The sequence below is a fragment of the Adiantum capillus-veneris genome, unplaced genomic scaffold, assembly GCF_014529385.1.
Source record: "Adiantum capillus-veneris isolate H3 unplaced genomic scaffold, ASM1452938v2 Hic_scaffold_786, whole genome shotgun sequence".
In the NCBI taxonomy this organism is placed as follows: domain Eukaryota; kingdom Viridiplantae; phylum Streptophyta; class Polypodiopsida; order Polypodiales; family Pteridaceae; genus Adiantum; species Adiantum capillus-veneris.
The window spans coordinates 72,716-88,810 of NW_028221777.1; the positions used below are offsets into that span (position 1 = coordinate 72,716).

At 44.2% G+C, this 16,095-nt stretch overlaps 1 protein-coding gene across 1 annotated transcript; it reads right to left on the reverse strand.

Annotated features, from left to right (window-relative positions):
- Positions 1 to 5,348: 5,348 nt before the first annotated feature.
- LOC147416593 (protein TORNADO 1-like) lies at positions 5,349 to 15,772 on the reverse strand. The gene is made up of 6 exons (XM_086508237.1): positions 15,476 to 15,772; positions 8,761 to 8,923; positions 7,629 to 8,646; positions 7,263 to 7,536; positions 6,000 to 7,159; positions 5,349 to 5,911 (listed from the first exon to the last, which is right to left on the reverse strand). The coding sequence occupies exons 1-6, from the start codon at positions 15,770 to 15,772 to the stop codon at positions 5,737 to 5,739; spliced, it is 3,087 nt and encodes a 1,028-aa protein (XP_086364363.1). The 3' UTR covers positions 5,349 to 5,736.
- Between the last annotated feature and the right edge of the window lie 323 nt (positions 15,773 to 16,095).

The following is a 16,095-nucleotide window of genomic DNA, read 5'->3' on the forward strand; positions in this document are numbered from 1 at the left end:
TTTAAACCTCCTATTGAAGCATCCGAGAAGCATCCTACAAAACATTTCCTATCCTTTTATAAATATTTGGATCCTTCTCCAAATGAGATGACCACCATGGAAATCTATTTTTGAGAGTAAGGCTTCAAATTTTTCTATTTACCTTCCAGTTCGTGGATCAACCGGATGCAAGCTGACTTTTGTCCATATCCATTTTTGAGCTCAGATGCTTGCACCCTTTGATACACAACCCTCGTGGTTTCTTACACTTGGTTGAGCTTGACTTCCATATGCAACGACTTAATGAGTTTCTAGGAAGAGTGGAAATGGTGGGAAAGCTTGTGAGGCTGAAGGGAGATTCTAGCTAGAGCAAAACCAGTGAGAAAGTTTGAAAATCTTGTGAGGTTGAAGTGAGCTTCTAGGAAGAGCAAAACTAGTGAGAATGTTTGGAAATCTTGTGAGGGTGAGGAGAGAAAAATGGTTTCCATGCATAGCAGAAATGATGGAAAAATTTGTGAGGCTGAAGTGAGATTCTAGCCAGAGTAAAACTAGTGAGAAAGATTGGAAAGCTTGTGAGGGTGAAGAGAACAAACTGGTGGTTCTCTTGCAACGGTGAAGAGATCAAAATGGCCGTGGTCCTTCTAGCTAGACCAGAAATGGCAGTCCTCTTGCGAAGGTAGAGAGAGCTTGGAAAGCTTGTGAGGGTGAAGAGAGCCTAATGAGATGGCTTGAGAGAAGAGTAGTGAGAAAAACCATCATTCAAAAGTGAAAATTTTGTATCTGCCACCAAGCCAATAAAATAGGTCCATTAGGGGAGAAAATAGTGTGAAAATGACATCTTTTTTGCATATTGCAAGATCTGTATCGGGATACTCTTTAAATTGCTCTAGATGTGTGTGTGTGTGTGTGTGTGTGTGTGTGTGTGTGTGTGTGTGTGTGTGTGTGTGTGTGTGTGTGTGTGTGTGTGTGTGTGTGTGTGTGTGTGTGTGTGTATGGACGCAAGGCTAGATCTATGAGAGAGAGAGAGACTCCTGCTCGAGGCTCCTTGCACAACTGCCATCCATCACAAAGCTTTATTTATGCCTAGCACTATTTACTTGGTGAGCCAAAGGCCCTTTTTTCAAATAAAGCCAGGATATTGAGCCATTTGGCTTGATCCTGACCATAGAATAGGATCTTAATTCAATGGTGAAGAAAAAATAAAATCTTTAAAAAAAAGCATTGTCAACTCATCGTCGAAAAGCAACAAGCCTGCTTTGCGAGTTTGTTTATAAGAACACTATCAACCTCTGCAATTAACGTTCTGCATCATCACTTCTCAAGAGTCCAGCAAGAGGTGTATCTCTCTCTCTCTCTCTCTCTCTCTCCTCTCTCTTCTCTCTCTCTCTCTCTCTCTCTCCTCTCTCTCTCTCTCTCTCTCGTATCTGCTTTAACATTGACCTGCAGCATGAAGAAATAGGCCTTGCAATCTGTAGTTTTCAAGGGAAGACCAATTTTCATCTTGTAATTGAGAATAACTTCATGGATATATGAGGTCGTCCTCTAATACAGACAACAAATTACGCTAGAGAAAGAGAGAGAGGACGCAGGGTTTTGCAAAAGAAGAAAGAGAGTGTGAGCTAGAATGTGTGTGTTTCAAAAACACGGGGAGAACAGCGGAGTTGAAAAACAACGAAGAGTAGCTTGAGCTAAAGTCAAATCCGAGAAGATCATGGGTAACAACAAGGCCAATTATAAAGTACTTGGTCTGTGTGCGATCATGATCGCGATCATGATGATAGCAGATGGAGTACTCTTTTGGGCAAAAAATGAGGTGTCAGTGACACTTTGACCAAGGAATGGGGTGGGGGCAAGTGGCCAGGGACCAAAAAAAGTGTCCAGGTACCTGTCCATGCTGGTGGGAGCTCAAAAATGCGCCCTTTCCTCCCCATGAGCCCCTCCATAGCTAGCATTGAGAGCTCCTCACAAGGTGATACACCCATAATGGGCTCTCCCTTTAGGCTATATATCCCCCACTCTCCACTTTTCCCTTCGCATGTGAGATAATCCCCCCACCACATGGCAACCTCCTCCTCATTCCTCCCAAATCCTTTGTGCCCACAAATTTCCAAATTTCCCACAAAGCAGGAGAGCTTCTCGGACAAACTTCCCCCAAGCATAACTTGCTGCTCCGGTCACTGAATGACACACCATAACATACGACTCGAAGCCCATCATCTCAGCTACATCTAGAATTCTTAAACCTCAGCATTTCTTATTTAAATTATCAAGTTGGCCCAATTGCCCTTGTCGCATGCACCTACAATCACCATCTAAGTTGAAACTGCCCACTTGGGATGCTCAAAACTCATGACGTACAAGTCCGATTCACGAGCTATAAAACACGGCTAAAAATATTTATTAAAAACCATGTTTTGAGGACCCAAACAACCCAAAACATCAACACCCAAGCTTGATAAAACTCACCTTTGTACATGAAATTTTACAAGGCCACTTCCAAAACTTGCAGGGCTATGTACACATATATACATGAGGCTAGTGGGCAAGCTTTTAGGCATGACATAGTGACTTTATGCTCATTCAAAAAATGGCCGACAACGTGATCACAAAAAAAAAATATCATCGGGGTATGTGTTTTTCTTGACGGGCTCATCGGGAAACTATAAATTCGTTAAAACGAGCCCACCAAGAAATGAAAAAGCCCGACTGGGCATACTGAATTGGACAATTTCTAAAGATTAAAGGAAAGTCGTGTAAATATTTAACGCATTCATGTATTTTGAAATGTGATCACTCAATGTTATTAACGTGATCACGTATTTGTGATCACGTTAATGGAATCCTTGATCGTCCAGACTACGCCACAATGCCTCTGCCAACCCTAGAACTCTACCTTCAGTACAGAACGTCACAGTGTAAATATAACCCGTGGCCTAATGCTACCCCCAACCTCGCCACTCTCGACCCCAGCCTCTGGTCAGTTATCGAAATCTCGGTACCATATTTTGCCCCGTCTGGTGCGCCAGTGAGTCTTGCAAGCCCAGCTTCAACCTTCAATGCTAACGCCATCTGCAGCCCTTACGTCTCCAACACAACAATACATCTTCTTCACCGCTTAGACAACAACGTTGATTTGGTTGGACCTTGAGGCTAAGCTGCAACAATATCCTTGCTAGCTGCTCTTGGCCTCCTTTTCCACTGAGCTAGCTCTTTCATTTAGTTTTGTCATTGTTTGTCATTTAATGATCCCACATGTGAGTTGTGGATTCTTTCATATTTTCCATGTGAGATAGTAACTCTCTTCTCTAGTATGGAGGGATATTCTGCCCTTTGCTGAGGGCCTTGATCGATAGATGTTATCCCAATCTTTTATTTTACATGGGTTCTAGTTATGGCCCCGAGAGAGTGTTAGAGTGTTTTCAATACATTTAATTAATTAAAATGTGTGTATTACACATATGCGAGGCCTCTGAGTTCGCTTCAATGCACAAGTCCACAACCCCGCAGGAGTTTATGCGCCAAGGTGAGGGCAAAAGGGCCAGCAAGAGATGAGAGAGCGCGAGGCTAAGAGGAGAGGGAGAGAGAGAGAGAGAGAGAGAGAGAGAGAGAGAGAGAGGTGAGAAGGCGAGCTTTACGTGGATGAGGGAGGAGGGGGTGTTGGTAGGATGGGTGTTTGGGGCCAATGCCGCCTATGCTGATGGTGCCTGAAAGGCTTTGGACTCTGGAGGCCATTCAGTACTTCATTAGAACTGCACGTGGTTGTCTCTCGAACGTTGTGGTGAGAAAATAGCAGCTTCGCCTTTAACACACACACACATATATATATATATAATTAGAACTTGACTAGAGGATCCATTATGGATGACGTGCACTGAGGAAATTATGTAGCATATACTACATCAACAAGCTTGAGATACACCATGCTGCCTCTTGTTTTTTTTTTTTTTTTTGAGTAATGTGGAAGAGTAAATTACTAAAAAAAAAAGGAAAGGAAATACAAGGCCCTCAGGATCCTTTAGAAACATCCTTTAGAACCTCAAGAGGAAACTTGACTATATTTAACAAAGGTCTTTCAATTAGATTATTTAATGTTTTCTTGCATTTCTGATTGTTTAATATGATATTTGAAAATGAAAACCATGCAAATTTCTTGACAATTATTTTTATATTTGAAATTAAAAAATTATGCAAGTAATGAGTGAGATTATATCGAAACTAGGTTCAGAGCCACGTCCCACCTAGCGCAAGGAGGGGCTAGGAAAGATTCTCTTCTCATGAACCACAAGCGCTCTATGCAATCACATAGCATGCATATTTTCTTCGCCTACAACAAGTAGCTTTTACGTTGGCAACATCTAATTCGCCTACAGCTACGCGCATGTGCGATTTCTAGCCTTGCTTTTCGTTTTGGCTCTTGCACTACGAATACTCTGTAAATATTCAACTTGGAGCATATTTTTGCAAGGCTTGGAGTGGCTGTGTCCAGCCCCTGGCTGCGCTATAACCACCATGTGGGACTGCTATTCTTAGTTCTTGTGGAGCTTTCAACCCCTCCAAGCACCAGGCGGGACGGGGCTCTCATTTGACGCACTACTTGTTCTAGGGTAGAGAATGGTTGAGTTAAAGGAGTCCAGAAGAAAAAGTCTAAACAAACCTACCGTTGACAGTAAAATAATGTGTACGCGATAGCTAAGCTATTTCATTCGTTGTATGTGTTTGAGAGAGGGAGAGGGCTTGGAGTGGCTATGTCGAGCCCCTGGCTACGCTATAACCACTATGTGGGACTGCTGTGCTTAGTTTTTGTGGAGCTTTCAACCCCTACAAGCACCAGGCGGACGGGGCTCTCAGTTGACGCACTACTTGTTCTAGGGTAGAGAATGGTTGAGTTAAAGGAGTCCAGAAGAAAAAGTCTAAAACAAACCTACCGTTGACAGTAAAATAATGTGTACGTGATAGCTAAGATATTTCATTCCCCGTATGTGTGTTTGAGAGAGGGAGAGGGGTGCAGAGTGGCTATGTCAAGCCCCTGGCTGCGCTATAACCACTATGTGGGACTGCTGTGCTTAGTTCTTGTGGAGCTTTCAACCCCTACAAGCACCATGCGGGACGGGGCTCTCAGTTGACGCACTACTTGTTCTAGGGTAGAGAATGGTTGAGTTAAAGGAGTCCAGAAGAAAAAGTCTAAACAAACCTACCGTTGACAATAAAATAATGTGTACGCGATAGCTAAGCTATTTCATTCCTCGTATGTGTGTTTGAGAGAGGGAGAGGGGTGCAGAGTTGAGTGAGCGTGTACTCAATGCCTCACTCAAAGTGTTTTGTCAAATGCGACTCGTTGGCCATGAAAGGGCTAGATCATAGATGACAGCTTCCAATGGCAAAGACGAATGTTGAGCAAAGTAGAACCTAAATGGAAAAAGACACGTATTACTAATAATAAAAATTATGTACAAGGGAAAGTTGACGAAAGGGTGCGGCTGACTAATCACAACATGTCCAGATTACATGGTCATCTGATCATTTATGAAGTCAGACATCCTATGTCTTAAGTAGGATGTCTTAAGCTAGAATAAAAAACAGGGACTTGCTTTCTCCATTGTGGCCATCTTAGGGATCTTTGCAGCTCTGTAACTGAAGAGTTTTGATCTAGAGCATCCTTACTTTCTTTGCACAAAAGAACATGCTGCCTCTTGTTAACTAAAAGGTCTATCAGCCATCATCAAGTTTACATAAATGCCACAATATTCTGAGTTTGTCTCATGGTGGGCAAGGTGCACCTTCTGAGCAGTGCTTGTCACACACCCATGCAACTGCTGAATCAGCATATCGAATAAGACTGAGCCCGAAACGTGCATCGATCTGCTTACTCGTTGTGCAATCGCAAGCAGAGAGGACTCTAAAAAGCCAGTGCTGGCCGCTGCTTAAATCGATCCTGCAGCACAATAGCATTTTCACACTTGAAATGAGTTCTCAATACTGTATTGTGAATGCAATAGGTTGAAATAAGCATTTGTAAGTACCTAGAGGAAGAACTCCCGATATCTGTGGAATCAGAGAATGGTTGTGAAGGGCCAAATTCCGGAGCATCTACAACACTAGCCAGTACTTCAGTGAAGTCAGGAATGAGATCATTACAACCAACAGCCACATGGGCAGCAATCTTGGTTGCTGCATAGGCAACCTTTAAGAATCCATAGATGTAAGGTAGACCACTCTTGAGAAGCCCTTCATCGAGTGTTGTTATGCTCAAGCCGCTCTGCCCATTCACTAAATGAGCTCGTCCATTATGGCATTCGCACAGAAGCTCCAAACGCAACCTGTGAAGACCAGGAACCATTCTGCATACCACTCTGCGCACACTCCCCTCCTCTTCTGTTAAAACAAACATCCTTGGGAGCTTGCCTGCTTCTCCCTCCTTTGCAAAAGTAAACAGCTCACACAGTCTTAGCAGTATGGAACCGCGCAGCTCTTCAACTAGCGGATACATTCGCTTCAGGCCCGCCTTTACCTCCTTTACATCCATTCTTATTTCATTAGTCATTTCATAGGTGGCCTGCCCCAAGTTGAACAAGGCCTCCATCTGCTTTTGGGATTCAGTGGTACCAAACTCAGGCCTCTTTTGCATGCTACTTTGCTTTTCAACAGATAGATCCAGGACATCTTTTGCAGTTTCACTCAAACTACTCATGTATGCTCCAATAATCTTGACGACTTCGACCTCCCCCAACAGTCTCACCACATCATCGTCTACCAAGGGCTCGGTCTGCCAAGTGTAGATTACATTTGCAGTACCATCAACTAGAAGCTTTGTCCCTTTCTTCTGTATATGTTCCCTCAGAATACCTCTCAAAATGTGTATGGGAATGGCTTGTCTTTGGCTTGCCTCCACAAGTCCTCTCATACAGGCTGGCTGTATCACAGAATGCATGAGGTCTACTCCCGGAATTCCTCTGGGATCTGCAAACACCTTCATCATTTCAACTATCACCTTCTCATGGACCCACTCCAGAGCTTCATCGGGCGTGTGCCGAGAGCAAACCAAAATGTCTATAAAGTTTTTTCTTCCTTGCAATGCACAAAACTCCACAAGAACTCTTGAACCCGTATCGGCAAACGCTATGACGTCCTGCTCAAGTTCCACATTCACCTTTTGGGCGGTGAGCATGTTGTGAAGCATTACCTGCAAATTCTCATTGAATCTCTTGTTAATTAAACAGCCCTCTCTCTCTCTCTCTCTCTCTCTCTCTCTCTCACACACACACACACACATACACACACGTCACCTGGAGCCGGGGAAAAATTCCTGGGGTAAGGATTGTGCGCTTGGAATCTCTAACAATCAATCTCCTCCCCACATATGATGGCTTGCAATCATTAAGAATCAGATATTTGTCTGGCAGTAGGCTCTTCCTAGCCTTCCCACAAAGACTTGCTGGAAGGAAAATTTGGGAGCCCCTTTCATGATTATCTGTGGGGCAAGCTAATTGCAAACCGATTAGCAGCTTCACTAGATCGCTTCCAGCAACCTTCATAGATTCCTCAGAGTTGGGTGCATCCCTGCAAGGTTAAGTACAAGTGTCCATTATCATACTCATGGACTACATACAGAGTCGAAACACATGGGCAACTTCAAGAATGACTCCTTGTACCTGGTCCTTGAAAATCTCCACTTGCCTGCACCTTGTCTTGAGTTGATCAGCTCCTCCTCTAAAAGTCTCTCCAAGTAATGGGCCGTGAAAAAGCCGTTGGAGGAGTGTTGAGTAAATTTGCCGCCGATAGACTTCACATCGAAGTGCAAGATGTCTCCCATGATCTTTTGACAGAACCATTTTGTATCCATGACCACAATCTCAAGGGTTGGTAAAAAAATCACATCCCCGGAACTATTAAGAGAGTGTGCAACTGCCTCACACATCTCTTCATGAATGTCTAAGTTCTTTTGGATTAGGCAAAAGAACTTCTCTTTGGTAATCAAAGGAGGGATTTTCCCCTTTCGAGTCCAATCCGCAAAAAGATTTCTTGCCTTGTCACAAATACTGAAATCATCGATTGCTCCCTCAAGGATCGCTTTTGTGCACTTTAGTAGATGAGATCCTAGCGTAGAAACATCATTGGGATTCAATGCATTCACCTGAAAGAACCCTTCTATGTCCAAATGGATATGGTCTTCAAACTCCGCTCGTAGTGACTCAAAAACAATCTGTAGCTCTACTTTTATGTCTGGGAGACCATGGTCTGCCCTTGTCATGACAACCACCACATTGGGTTTGAGAACATTGGATTTGGGGGTCTTGGAAGCTAGAAACTTAAGCCAATACTTGAAATCGTCCCTGAAATCGTTCGGGTGCTTCACAACTAATTTACCACTTTGTGCATGTCGCAAAAGTTTTCCTTGATCGTTCATCATGAAGGGATTCCAGACAAACAAGAACGAAGAGGGAATGGCAAGGTCACCAAGATCAGGAAGCATGCCGTCATGAAAAGAGTGATACTCCAACTGACCAGCCATATCCCACACTGATATCCTCAGGTCATCTGGCGGGCTTTCAATGGTGGTTACCTCAATACCACGCGTTCGGTGAGATAGTTTGATACCTTTAAGGCGTGACCATGGGTGAAGTGAACCTTTGCTCCATCGAGAAAGTGACTTAGATACCGAAGTCTTTCCTACAAGACCGGATATGAAACAACAAAAGGTGATTACATAAACAAAGTGAAGTATACAAGCTGGTTGTTAATTAGGAAGGACGCAAAGCATGTGATTAAGCACCTTGTGAATACCTGAGAGGGGAAGGCCACACAGGTAGAGTCGAACGGTGGAAGGGCGCACTTGCTCGAACCCCTCTGCCTTGAACAAGTTGATGCGATTGGCATTTTCTGCGTTCTTCTTGAGTTGTGCAGCATACTTGGTGAAGAGTGCGATGTCATCTGAGGCTATCAAGCACTGCCTTTAGGGCGTCATCACGCAGCTCACTGCTATCTAACTGGGGCCTCTGGCAGGAGACAAAAGTGAAGGAGGCTACGTGAGGGTTATTCTGTATCAAATGAGAGCAGAAAAGGTCGATGATGGCTTTTAAGGATGAATGCTGCGTCATTTCGAAGAGAATAAAGGAAGTGAGGGAAGGAGAGAGGCAAGAACTGTCGTTGCTGGAGCTCCCCAGTGTAGATCTCCCAGGCCACCGTTCATGTTCCCAACGAAGAGAGAGTGGAGGCCGGAAGTGCGGGTTTGAAGGGCCTCATAAGCTTGCGTATCCAAAATCTTCGGCGTAGCGCTGTTATATGGTGGAAAGCTTACTGTTACAAAGAGGTGAGTGAAGTTGGTCGAGGCGAGTAACACTTTGCCCAGATCTATTTTTCTCTCCCCCCTAGCGTTAAAAGAACAGAAAGAGATTCAGAGGCGGAGATCGTCGGAGAAGCTCACGCGTGAAAGCAGAGGAAATCGCAGCCGAAGCAGTCAACTCAAAAACTAAACCTGGACGGGCACAACCCACGGACCGTCGATCCCATTACTCCACCCGCATTAAATATGGGTGTTACTTAGTCCCAAGGGGGACCAATGGACGAGAAGTTCGTGCACAGTCGTCGAAGCGATGTCCGTCGTAGATCTCTTATTAAAACTAAACCCGATCAAGAACGAAACTCGGACACGAGGCCTGTCCGGGTTTAATCCTACGGAAGTTCAAGTTTTGCGTTTATAACATTTGCTAAAATGGCTTTGGTTTCAAACGTGCGCGGGCGGGCGTAGTGGTTAGCCCATGCAATAAAGCATTGAGGGGCGACGTCGTGAGTTCAAATCCCAGCTCCCCAACGGCGCCGCCATTTTTTGGGTGGGCTTGCCTACCTCGAGATCCCCGCCATAGTTCTTCGTCGTTGATCCCCTTATCCGCCCCCACGTGCCCCCCTGTGTCACTTAGTGTCGTGGGTGGACTGTGGGTGGAAATTTGAAAATGACAAAATGTGTTTTCTCCACTTAAATTTAGGGCACGTTCAGACTGCAGCAGCTGGGAATCGCCTTGCTCGACCAATGCTCGATACACGAATCTGTCAAATGTGTTCGTTTTTGGCCTACCCAAAGGGCAAAGGCTATAGAGATGCTTTCTCTTTTTGCTGACTAAAATAGGAAAAAAATTCAGTTATATTTTCAAGCATTTTTTGATAGGCCAAAAATATTGATTGGTTGAAATAAGATAGTGGGCACTCATTTTGAAGATTAGTCAGGAGTGAGTTGTTGTATCATGATAACTTTTCCCATTTTGAGAGCCGAGACAATTTGTGAAAAGCTACTGACACGGCTTGTCACTAATTGATTGTGAAGTTATGGTACCATTAAGCTCCTCGATCTGCTCCAAACAAAGACTCTGTCGTCTGCCTCCTACGTTTTGGGCCTCGGCATATCGTCAGGTCCTTCCAAATTGTGCCAATGCTGTCATCCTCCCTTGCTTTGTCTACCTTGCCCCCCTTCTCCCTACGAGCCTTATTATAGTCTTACCACAATGGAGATGCGATTCCAAGCTTTCAACCCTCTCTCTCTCTCTCTCTCTCTCTCTCTCTCTCTCTCTCTCTCTCTCTCCCCTGAAGAGAAGTTAGAGACACCTCCTTCTCTTGCCATTGTTATTGAAGATTTCTTCAAAACCCACTTTGGCATGTCCGGAGTTATGGTCTATGGAGCACATAGAGTGGGGAAGCAAGGAGCTCCTCGCTCGGGAGAACGGCCAATTGTATGCACCATGCCGGATGAGACCAAGCGAAAGATTATCCTTGATAATAGTTGGATCTATTTGAGGGATACAAAATGTTTTGCATGTGAAGATCGCACTATTAAGCAACAAAATATGTGTCGCAAGGCATATGAGGAAAAGAATAATAAAAACAAGGAGATCTCTCATGAAGAAAATGTGCCCAAGGAGGAGGCAAGTCTCTCAAGAAAATAGGGATGCGTGACCTATGAGACCGAGTTACAATTGAAAATATGCTTTTGAAATTGTAATGGATACCCATGGAATGCGGGGGTTGGCATTGATGAACTAACAAACAAAGCCGATGTTGTACTTCTTGTTGAAACTTGGGAGCATGATACACAAAGGATTAACGGCTTAGAGGATTACAATGTACATTCATTGATGTGGTCAAAGAATCTCAAGCAACGAAGAGGACAAGGAGGGTTAGCATGTATGGTTAAGAAAGGATTGGAAGATTTTGTATCAATTGTGAAAGATGACAAGTACAAACGTTATGTATGGCTGAAAATTATGACACCAAAAAGAGCACCCATTTTTGTAGCCGGTTGCTACATTCCTCATCATGATTCTCCCTTTTATGCTTGCATGGATAGAGATCAACCATTTTCTGATTTGGAAGAGGACATTGCTTATTTCAAAGGTGAAGGTGATGTTATTGTATTTGGGGATATGAATGCTCGCACAAAAACATTGCAACATGATACTCAACAATTTGATATGCCATACATTTCAAGGGAGTTGGAGGAAGTTCACTTGTATGATCGTACTTCAATGGATGAGAAAGAGCCGGATCACTATGGAAAGTTACTTTTACACATGTGTAATAGCACGGGTATGCTCATTGCCAATGGTGTATCTTTGTGGAGTGGAACCAATGGATTTACATGTAGGAGACATAATGGGGATAGTGTGATTGACTATATGCTACTCTCTGAAGCCATCATGTATCGCATAAAGAGTTTTATGTTTGGTCAATGGACCCCGGAATCCGACCATCGCACCTTATGTATTGACCTTTCATGTGGAGAAGCAACTAAGCATGATAATCTCAGCCAAAGGAAAGAGAAGTTATCACTATGTATGGATTTCAAACGGGCACCAATGTACATTGAAATGGTTGAGCAAAAATTATGGATGACAAAGCTTCAATGTGATGCACCATTGGAAACTAAATGGGAAGCTTTCAAGAAAGCTATTTGTTCTTGTGCGGAAGAATGCTTTGCCATAAAGCATCTCCATGGTATCAACAAAGATAGATCACGCAAAAGGTGGTTTGATAAAGAATGTCAAGATGCTCGAAAGTCCTTGATAAAGCTTGATGCAACTATGGACAAAGACAACTATCAAAGTCATTTGCATTCATACAAGGCATTGATTCAAAAGAAGAGAAGAAGATGGGAAGTAAAGCAACAAGAATTTCAAGTCCAAGAAAAGGCACATGCATGTGGAAGATTTTGGAGAAACTTGAGAGGCAAGCGGGTTGAGAATTTGGTAACTTGAGTCTAGTGGATATGTACACACATTGTAGGCAATTATATGAGCAAGCAAATACTGAAGAAATGCCATTTTATGGTTCACTCCCATGTATGCCGTCTTTTTTTACTATTGAGGATGTATGCGGTGGGCTTGAAAAGTTGGCCACTCGCAAAGCGGGAGATCTTCAAGGTATCAAGCCGGAGATGATCAAATGGACGGGAGATTTTACCCATGAGTGGATGTGTGATATGTTCAACCTTGCACTTCAACATGGTATGCCTTATGATTGGAGTACTAATTGGGTTAAGCCTTTGCATAAAGGAGGGGATGTAAAGAATGTAAGCAACTACCGGACTATAATGATTGGGTCTCTTATGGCAAAGTTGTTTGGGTGCATAATGGAGATGAAATTGAGTGATTGGGCTGAAGAGAATGACAAGCGTGCAAAGGGACAAGCAGGTTTTCGTCGATGCCATAGCACCATTGATCATCTTGTCACTCTTCGTGTTCTCATGGAGGAAAGTCGGTTGAAAGGCAAGTGATTGTATTGTTGTTTTGTGGACTTTAAGAAAGCCTTTGATATGATTCCACGTAACAATTTGTGGATAAGGATGGAAGAACTCCAAGTGCCAAGTGAGTTTATGCTTGCGGTTTCTCGAATCTATGAGAAGGTAATTTGTCAATTGCGAATGGGAAGAGAAATTTCAGAAATTTTTGTAAGCACTATTGGGATTAAACAAGGGTGTCCATTGTCACCAACTCTCTTTGGTCTATGCATCGATCAATTGGAACAAATGGTACTTGACTTTATGCAAGAAGAAGGAATTGAAGAGGTCACTATTTGCAATGCGATAATCATGCTTTTGTTGTATGCGGATAATGTAGTGCTTCTAGCACACACTTTAGAAGATGCACAAAAGCTTATGGTTGTCCTTGAGAACTTTTGCTTGCATAGTGGGCTGATTGTAAATGAATCCAAAACAAAGGTTATGCTTGTGAAAACCAACCATAAGGAGAAGCCATGCATTGTGTACAACAACGAGACACTTGAAGTTGTTGAGAGCTTTAAGTACCTTGGCCTTGAGGTTCCATCCAATCACAAGTGGCATGAATGTGCTATGCGTCGTTTGGAAGCGGGAAAGAGAGCATATTATGCATTTGAGAACATGTGTAATGCGGGAAACATCAAGTGTTGGGTTCTCAAGAAGTATCTTTTTGATGCATTGGTGACACCGGTTCTTCTTTAGGGAGTTGAAGTGTGGGGCGGGAGCATCTCAAAGTCTACTTGGAAAGAGTTTTAGAATGTCCAAAAGCGTTTTCTTACAAACTTTCTCCAAGTTAAGACACAAACACCATATATGCTCCTACTTCTTGAGTCGGGATCTCTTCCAATTGAGGTTATGGGCATGGAAAGGGTTGTGGAGTACATGATAAAGATGCATCAAAACCCCTCACATCGACTTCCTACAATTGCATGGGAAGCAAGCAAAAAAGTTCAAAAGACGCATAAAAGCAAGATCTTGAGCACGAGATGGATGCAAGACATAAAGAAGTGGTTTGGGAGATGGGATGCATTACACTTGCTACATGATGCTTCAATTGACTCTCAAGTGAATGAAGATTTTCTACAACGCCAATGTATTACGGCTTGGGAGAAATCCGGTGGGTCACGCTTCATACATTACACCACCTATATTTCCCCCAACTACAAAACCATGTTCTTTGCTGAGAGAGGAAACCGTACTCACACTTACATGCTTGAGCCTATTCCCTTGTCCGCGATACGCACTATCGCAGCAATTCGGCTTAGCTCCCATTTCCTTCGATGCGAGATAGGGCGTTGGGGCAATGGAGAAGAGTCAAATCGATTGTGCACATTATGCTCACTGCAAGTTCGAGAGTCTGAGTACCACACACTACTAGAGTGCTCAGCTTTTGATCACATCCGAACTTGCTTCTCTCACATTTTCAACCATAACTTAGACCTACACACTTTCCTCTCCCAGCCAAAGTGTGGGCTCTCCATTGCGACTCTCATCACTACAATTTTGGAGCATCGAGAGTCACTCATCAGCCATACACATACTACATCACATGTAACTTTGGTCCCATAGGTCATATTTGACCTCCGAGGACGATAATAAAATCTATCTATCTCTCTCTCTCTCTCTCTCTCTCTCTCTCTCTCTCTCTCTCTCTCTCTCTCTCTCTCTCTCTCTCTCTCTCTTTGGGGTTCGTTAAGCTTCCCTCGGTCTGGTTTTGGAGCCAGGAAAACATGGCTCGACATTTTGCTTCCATTTCCTAACCCTCCATTGCCTCCAACTTCAAGGGCCGAGAATGTGCTAAAATTGCCAGTACACGAGGGAAAGTAGCATATCGAACTGATAGGGAAACGGCTGATGAGACAAATATGCTAGGATTTCCAAAGGGCGAGAGAAAGAGTGACGAGACCTTGTGTGTGTCTGTGTGTGTGTGTGTGTGTATGCTAGGATTTCCAAAGGGCGAGAGAAAGAGTGACGAGACCTTGTGTGTGTGTGTGTGTGTGTGTGTGTGTGTGTGTGTGTGTGTGTGTGTGCGCGTGCACGCGCGCGTGAGAGAGAGAGAGAGAGAGAGAGAGAGAGAGAGAGAGAGAGAGAGAGAGAGAGAGAGAGAGAGAGAGAGAGAGAGAGAGAGAGAGAGAGATTGAATTATCGTCCACGGAGGTCATATATGACCTATGGGACCAGAAACAAAGCAGTACAAAGGATTCTGTTTGATACATATCAGTTAAGGACTGAGGGTCCATCGAGTGGTGGAAAAAGATAAGGTGAGATGAACAAAAACCTCAGATGAGATAGTTGAGGAGGGGGGAGCCAGTTTGGGAGCTCGAAACTCTTGGATGATGGCTTTACCTCCTCGAAACATTGCCCATTTCCCTGCTGTGCGCGCTTCTTGCATCTTTTGGAGTTCGGCCTTTTTTTGTTTGAGTTGGGTGGGTGTGAGATCTTTAGCAAACCAGATTTTTGTGTCCTTGAGAAGCTTCGATTGCTCAAGGAGCTTGACTCGATCTGCTTTGGTCTTGAAGGTAAGAATTGCATGGTTGGTGCGATGCTCGTGAGCGAGAGTGGTGATTGTCGTTGGATCCCATTGTATCATGGGGGTTGTTGTTCGGATGCGAGCGAAAGACTTGTGCAACTTGGGGTCCTCCTTTAATTTCCTTGCCAATCGCTCGGGAGCCCGCCAATGCAAACATTGAGAGCAATAGTATCTTGTCATTGTTGTTCGCGTAGCGTAGACATCACACGATCTTCTACTTTGCGGAAGATGAGAGCCTGCACTTGAGTCTTGACCTTCTCGATGAGGGTGAATTCTGCCTCCGCATTGAGCTTGATTTCCTTTTGTTTCGTCTTTCCCGTGTTGGAATTCTCCACTGTGGTGAGGCGAGACTCAATGGCTGTGAGTCTTACCTTCAAAGCGTCGTTTTCCTTGCGAAGTTTTTCAACTTCATGTTGAAGTCGGGCTATGTTGTCCACCTTTGGGGGTGTTGCCACGACGCCAACAAATGTCGTCTTCCTGCGAGATGAAGCCCGAGTGGCCATGGTGGGCACTCAGTCCAGAAAAAAAATTCAAATTAAAGCTTAGGCTTGATTTAATTAGGAGCCGACTGTGTGTAGCACCCAAGCCGAGAGCAGCAAAGCCTTGGGTGGGCGTGCCTCTGTCGGCGGGCAGAGGTCGAGCCTACAGAGACTGAGCCTAGGCGGGTGGCCGAGCCTGGGCAAAGACGACCCCGAGCGAGCAGAGGCCGCAACTGCAAAGCAGGTGCCGAGACTGTAGAGCGCAAAAACGAGGAGTCGGGGGCGGGGGGGGGGGGGGGGGGGGTAGAGAAGGGGTTTTAGGAGGCGCTACAAACTGTGTCCCATTG